Source organism: Spermophilus citellus (genome assembly GCF_964194105.1).
Source record: "Spermophilus citellus genome assembly, chromosome: 10".
NCBI lineage: Eukaryota > Metazoa > Chordata > Mammalia > Rodentia > Sciuridae > Spermophilus > Spermophilus citellus.
Window position 1 is genome coordinate 83,504,525 of NC_138197.1, and position 7,785 is coordinate 83,512,309.

Sequence of the window (7,785 nt, forward strand, 5' to 3'; positions counted from 1 at the left end):
ACTTGCTCCCCTTGATATAGTATAGATAGAGATACTCCCCTTGAGCAGTATAGACTTAATTCACTTTGAGCTGGTTGCTTTGGCCAGAAGGAGTCCTTTTCCTGGTTTTCAGGCCCCTTCCTGAAATGTGTGGGGAGGTGGGGTTGCAGTTGTTGGAGAAGACGCCTCTGGTAAGGCATTGTAATGTTCTATGGCTTCATCTCAATAATCCCATGTGCAGGGCAGAGAGATCTGGGCCAGTGGGCATGGGCAGGCCTGCCTACAGCAGTGGCTGTGTGTTTCACCATACGTCATGCAGCCTCCCCACCCAACAACTCCTCCTATTCACAGGGAAAGGCTATGGAGAGTGAACACATGGGATTTGGGAGCAGAGATGTGAAAGCTCAGGGCTGCTACTTTTATAAAAGCATAGCGCATTCATATGGAATTGCTCTTTGGAGTCTGTTGACACTGAATTTTGTAAAGTGAAGTGAACACAAAAAGTAAGAAACACTCAGGTTGGGACAGGAGGCTTTGTGTACCCTCCAGCCTTTGCGGGTCTGCAGGTCTGGGTCACCCAGAGCTAGTCCGGGCAGTTTCTTCCTGTCCTTCCCTTTAGTGGCTAGAAATTGCTACCTTAAAAAAAAAAAAAAAAAGATGTGTCATATTAATAGTTTTCCTCTTTCACCTTGAGCCAACAAAAAAAGTTTTAAAGTAAATATACTCTATCATTTTGTTTTAACCATATGTATAATTTGTAAGTGTCAGGAGATAAAAGACTAAGTATTATCATGTCCATATGACAGATTTTCTCCAACTAAATGTATCCAGAAAATTGCTCTTAGTATGTAAAGTAAGCTGGGAGAATTTTAGTTTGCAGTATTTTGATAATGATTTGGAATGGAAGCATTTTAAATAACTCCAATTTGTATAATTCAATTTTTAAACCTTATTCTTGATTAGGTAGAGGGGAGTGAAGGCAGTGAGCTATATGGGTATAGGAAGGATAGTAGCATGAATTTGACAGTATTAACCTATGTACATATATGACTACACGACTAGTGTGATTCTACCTCATACACAACCAGAAGAATGAGAAATTATACTCTGTTTATGTATGATGTGTCAAAATGCATTCTCCTGTCATGTGTAACTAATTAGAACAAATTTTTAAAAGAATATAACAACATGGAAATACAGTATCAGTGTTCTTTACATATTATGTTCTCAACATAAAAATGGAAAACAATTTTGACCATAATTCATAGCTTAATAATTGCTAAAATGTTAACATAGCATAAAGCCCAGTCTCTGCTTATAAACAAGTAAGTATTTTATAAAAAAGTACAAAAGTCTCAGAAATGACGATAAGCATTCTGAACCTTGGTGTACGGTAAGTGTGGAATCTCAAGTGAATGGTAAAATAGACAAAATACAAGCTTTTGGAGTAACTGGCTAGTCATGTGGAAAACTGACTCTCATTCTTTAAACATAACAGTTTTTAGATAACTCAAATGTTAAAATAGAAAAATAAAGTTGTAATATTACTAATATAGGAGAATATTATCATAATGCTGAATTGCAAAAAGCTGTCCGAGCAAGACACAAAAACTCAGAAGCCACAGAGAATATGATAGTTTAAAATTTTTGCTTGATGGTTAGAAAAAAAGTCATAAACTAATTTTAAGCACAAAGCGTGGGGGGGGGAATCATTTAGTATTCACTTCTGTTACAAATCTTAATATTTGAAAAGTAAAACAGTTTACAAATTAATACATAAATAAAAAACAAGGTAAATAAATGGACAAAGATCTAATAAGCATTCAGGTCAAGCTAATAAAAATGGTGTATAAGGTCAGAGCTGCAGCCGCTGCCGCCACCGCAGCCCGCTCTCCGGCTAGCCCGAGCCTCTTTTCTGTACCCTCGGCGCGGAGCCGGGATGCACTGCTCCTGCTGTGGGTCCTCGTCATGGAGACCAAACGGGTGGAGATTCCTGGCAGCGTCCTGGACGGTCTCTGCAGCCGATTTATTTTGCATATTCCCAGCGAGGAAAGAGACAATGCAATCCGAGTGTGTTTTCAGATTGAACTTGCCCATTGGTTTTACTTGGATTTCTACATGCAGAACACACCAGGATTACCTCAGTGTGGGATAAGAGACTTTGCAAAAGCTGTCTTCAATCATTGTCCATTTTTGCTGCCTCAAGGTGAAGATGTGGAAAAAATTTTGGATGAATGGAAGGAATATAAAATGGGAGTACCAACATATGGTGCAATTATTCTTGATGAGACACTTGAAAATGTACTACTGGTTCAGGGGTACTTAGCAAAATCAGGCTGGGGATTTCCAAAAGGAAAAGTAAATAAAGAAGAAGCTCCTCATGATTGTGCTGCTAGAGAGGTCTTTGAAGAAACTGGTTTTGATATCAAAGACTATATTTGTAAGGATGATTACATTGAACTTCAGATCAATGACCAACTTGCTCCTTTGTACATCATTCCAGGAATTCCAAAAGATACTAAATTTAACCCAAAAACTAGAAGAGAAATTCAGAATATTGAGTGGTTCTCCATTGAGAAATTGCCCTGTCATAGAAATGATATGACCCCCAAATCCAAACTTGGCTTGGCACCTAACAAATTTTTTATGGCCATTCCCTTTATCAGACCATTAAGGGACTGGCTTTCTCAAAGATTTGGGCATTCCTCTGCTGGTAGCACACCCGCTAAACCCACTGTGGAAAAAATGAGTCGAACCAAATTCCGCCACAGTCAGCAGTTGTTTCCTGAAGGTTCTCCTGGTGACCAGTGGGTAAAACACAGACAGCCACTGCAGCAAAAGCCATACAATAGCCATTCTGAAATGTCTGACCTTTTAAAAGCAAAGAGTATGAGGGGAAATGGCAGAAAACAGTATCAAGATTCACCTAATCAGAAGAAAAGAACAAACGGTGTCCATAGCCAGCCACCAAAGCAGCAGAATCCCTTGATGAAATGTAAAAAGAAACTGCATCCACGAAAACTTCAGGATAACCTTGAAACAGATGCTGTATATGACCTGCCTTGTTCCAGTGAAGACCAGTTACTAGAACATGTTGAGGGACAGTCTGTGGCATGTAATGGACATTGCAAGTTCCCCTTTTCATCCAGAACTTTTTTGAGTTTCAAGTTTGACCATAATGCTATAATGAAAATCTTGGACCTTTGATAGCAACAGATGTATTATAGAAGTCCCAAGCCAAGATCAGAGACCTGTTGTATTTGAGCGGGTGTCTCCTCAAGCCTTACCTTTCTCAGGTGTTTTAAAGAAATGCAGGGAGGCAGTGTTTCTGAAAGGATTTTCTGTGCAGAAGAGTAGAAAGAAGCATGAGTTTGCACTGTAAATGCAGTTATAATCTTTTAAACAGTTTTACCTTTTCAGTGTTTGAAACAAGTGTAATTTTTGGGGGGAGGGCTTTTTTTTTCTGTGTGACTGGGTCTTATTTTTTCTGGTCAAGAAAATAGTGTTTGAGAAATCAATTAGCCAAGGTAATGGGAATGCTTCATCTACCCATTACAGTGATTGCAATAATCGTTTACTTGTATTGAAATTTTTAAAAAGAAACTTAAAATATCCAATTATTAAATGAACATAAAAGCTGAAATATCTCAGATGTTGAGATTGCAAGCCATCTGTCTTGGTGGCATTTTATTTCTCTGCTTCTGACCACTGAGGCTAATTCTCCTTTGCTTAGAGTTTTGTTGAAAGGAGTTATTCAGAGCCAACATCTTTAATATAATATTCATGAGCAAAATGAACTCATAGCACTTCATAAGGATAAAATTGGCAGCTTGGGGGAGGGATTCAGTTGATGGGGAGTTGATGCTGTAATTTTGAGTTGTGCTGCATACGTTCAATAAACCTGTGAGTGCTGGAGCAGAAAGCAAGGAGGCAAGGGCCCAGTAAGTATTTGGGATTATGTTTTTACCATCCTGCCTCCAAACCTTTACCATTGTATAATGATTTTGTTCGTGTGAAAATTTCTGATGTATTCCAGTTGTGTAAATATGTATGGAAAAATTGACATTAGTTTTACATTGCATATCTATGTGATCTATGGAAATTGATGTTATATTAGGTTCCAATTTTCAGTAGAACAAAGTGAAATGCTTTTATTGGCATGCTGAAACCCCTGAATGATGGGCATCAGAAGCAGAAGGGGTGTCCAGTTTACCAAGAACAAATAAAGCATTTCACTAAGGCAAGATCAGAACATGAAAGTAACATACATTAACTCACTCCTAGGAATGTATTTTGCTCCTTTCGGATTCTTAAATCCAAATAAGGATGGCAATAGCCATTTTGAGAAGAATTTTCAGCTATAACTGAGGACAATCACCTGAGCTTTAAGTAGGAGATACATTTTGGCTGCATCTGACCTCATAGAAGATAATTCTTGGGGGTGGGGGTGAGGGACAGTTTGAGTCTATGCATGTGTGTCTGTCATATGGGTTTTGATCTTTTTGTTTGTTTTACAAGTGGTATCCACAAAATATTTTCTGCTTATAAATGTTACTGTAGAAATCTTTATTCTGTATAGGTAGCCTATTTAATTAGAGGTTCTGCTTAACCTGTAGAACTTTTAAAAGGGGGGCTATTGTAAGGATTCACTTTGTATTATTACTTGGCTTTAGATTTTAAGTGACTTGATTTTAAAGGAGAAATTCTATTTATTAATGAAAGTGTCATTCTCGGTGCTAAGCAGGAGAATTCATGTTGCTAGCAGTGTTTTGAGAATTAGGTTATCCACAATCCTGCATCTTTTAATGTGACTAATTTGTGAATCCTTATGTGACCTTTGCTTTTTAATGCATTATATGATTGCATTTGGAAGCTCTTACTATTCTTTTCAGAAATACAGCTGCTTTGCTCGGGTCTCCTTGAGCCATATTTATAGTTGGTCCAAGCATTCCAGATTTCTGTTAAATCATTAAGGAAGTGAAAACAGTTTGCCTGGCAGATGAATCATTTTTCACTTGTTTACTATCATCTGGAAACCATTTAATTTTTAGTGGGTTTTTTTTTTTTTTGTGTGTGTGTGTGTGTGTCTTTTTTTTTTTTCTTTTTAAATGAGTGCTTGATCAGTCCTTCTGGTGCCTATAGGTTTAGACTTTTTAGCTCTCAATACTAAAGCATAAGAGATCAGAGTTATCAGAAGTATGGACTCTGTGGTTGAGTATTTTCAAGAACCAACAAATTTTCTTTAATTACAATAGTTATTGCTGTTGTGCTGCTTCATTTAATGCACTGTGGAACAAACTTAAGGGAATGGTTGGTATGTGATTATGATAACTTAGGCTCTCTTGACAGTATGAGGTTAACATGTTAAATGATGAGTTAAATTTTATGTGAATGATGTGACTTAACTATGCAGAAAATACTTAAGTTGGATGTACCTGTTTGTTGTACTTATTCCCTCTCATTGTTCAGGTTACCTTGAGACAGGCCATGCTTAGCACAGGACTAGATTTTCTCCTTTTGGGATACTTAAGTATGGTTTGAGGAAATCAGATGATAAAGTAGTATGCTGAATATGCAATAATTTCCTTCTATTGAGTGCTGCATTTTAAGAAGCTAAATGAGAAGAGTAGCTATGTTGGCTTCACTATGTTTCACGTATTTGAAAGATAGATAGGTCTTTGAATTCACTTTTTAAATGTTCCAACCACATGTTCCAGGGTGCAGTGCACTGTGAATCTTTCATTTTTTAAAATTTTGTAGGTGCTTTTATGTGTAACTTCAATGATTTATAGTTTATATTAATAATGTTAATACATGTTAAATAAATTGTTTTTATACTTAGTCATTGTAATCCAAAAGATAAGGGTATGGTTTACATGTTTTTCACAAGTTTTTATTAAGAAATAGCAAACAAATGGTTTTAGGATTTCAAATAGGCATGCCCTCTGGAGACATGAACATTTGGAGAGGTCTGAGAATCTAATAGTTCTGTTAGCATGGGTGGAATTTGATTAAAATTAAGCTTGTTTGAATTAGTACATAAAGGATAAAGTCTCCCAGTGCTATCAGAGACATTGTAGTAATTGCTTGCTTTTTTGAGCTTTGATCATTATTTTTGTAATATGTATCCATTAGTAAATACAAATAATGAAGATATATAGCAGAATTAATTTTATGCTATAAGATTAGGTTGTACTCTTTCTTTTTGAAGGCTTTAATAATTTGTAATGTCGAAAACTCCATACTAAGTGAATGACATTCATCCACTATAGGAATTAAATTCCTTTCTACTACTCAACATATTGTGTTCTCTAGAAAAGTTAAGATCTGTGTGCATGTGTGCACTAAAATAATTTAATTTCCTATTCCCTCACTTATATAGTCTTTCTTAGGTTTCCTTTTTTTTTGTTTTTTTAACCCCCAACATTTAGTTAACTTAGTAAGTAGAGCAAAATCAATTATAAAAAATTAGACTTTTTGCCAAGTTGTTCTTACTATGTTACTTCTATTTACTTTTTATTTTTGTACTGGTGGACCTTTCTGCTCAGAGATTGTTTTGATTAACATTTATTGTGTCTCTGTATTCTCTGAGGCAGTATTTTCTTTGTATATGAATCATAGTTATTCATTAACACTTCCTCATGATCTTGACTTTTTTCTAGCCTGGGGGAAGGGGTTCATGTGTATTGTAACTTTAATTGATGATAAACAAGATAACCATTGTTTTGTTTGAAGGTATTTTTAACCTTTATGTATCTGTCTTAATGAAACAACAGTTTTGTTAAAAAAAATGGTGTATAAATGTGCTAAACATTCTTCAGACTCATTCATAACTAAGAAATGCTAGTAAATAATGTGATAACATGTTACCCTATCAATTAGTAAAAGTGAAAACATCTGATGATACCAATTGCCAAAAAGAATGTAGAAAATCAGACCTATTTATACTGTTCATAGGATCTCTTTGGAGGGCAATTTGGTCCATCTATTAAAAATGCTACCCTCTTTGATCTAGTAATTCAGTTTCCAGATACCAGTATTCTTGCAGGCATACTAAGCTATTGCACAGGCTATTAACTAAAAGTGTTGGAAATCAAAATATAACTGGATGAATAAATTAGAATATTATCAAATAAAGGAGTGTATAAAAGTAAGTGAAAAAGCATTTATATTCATATTATTATTGCAATGTGAGCATCTAGAGATATGCTTTATTGTTTTAATGGCTTTAGAATACATGTGTATCTATTGAACTATCTATGCTTTCTTAATGTAAAGTTTCATATTAGGTAAAGGGATTTTTTATCATTTTTCATCATAGATTCCTTAAAAACGTTTAACTACAGAAATATGTTAATCAGTAATGAGAAGAAATAGCACACTACACAGTCTGCAATATGTTGTGATGAATGCACACAAATAAATCTGGGCTACAAAATACTACAGAGGAGCACCAAGGGCATAGTGTTTAAGAACACTGTGGAATGGTATTACCAACATACATCGACAAAGTATTATTCGCTGTTATTTTTGAAGTCCATGGGGTTTACAGTGATCTATTTTCAGGAACCCCTTGAAGAATCCTGGACAAGTACTATTCAAAACCAATGGCTCATGGCCATTCTCATTGCAGACCCTCATTATTACGCTATGCCAGTTATGCCAGATACTTTGATGGGAGAACATTTCTCAACTCACTTCTCAAAGCTGAAAATTTTATATCATTAACTGCATAAAATTATTGATGCTTCAACATTGGGTGTACAGAAGAATGTCACAGATGGGCAAAAACAAGTCAGGAAATAT

At 35.6% G+C, this 7,785-nt stretch overlaps 1 protein-coding gene across 1 annotated transcript; it reads left to right on the forward strand.

Moving 5' to 3' along the window:
* Positions 1–1,912: 1,912 nt before the first annotated feature.
* Positions 1,913–3,756, forward strand: LOC308658733 (m7GpppN-mRNA hydrolase-like). Its single transcript, XM_081311578.1, has one exon. The coding sequence runs from the start codon at positions 1,948–1,950 to the stop codon at positions 3,184–3,186; it is 1,239 nt and encodes a 412-aa protein (XP_081167704.1). The 5' UTR covers positions 1,913–1,947; the 3' UTR covers positions 3,187–3,756.
* Positions 3,757–7,785: the final 4,029 nt, after the last annotated feature.

Coding starts and splice junctions, on each gene's coding strand:
- LOC308658733 (XM_081311578.1), top strand. CDS start 1,948: ATGGAGACCAAACGGGTGGAGATTCCTGGCAGCGTCCTGGACGGTCTC.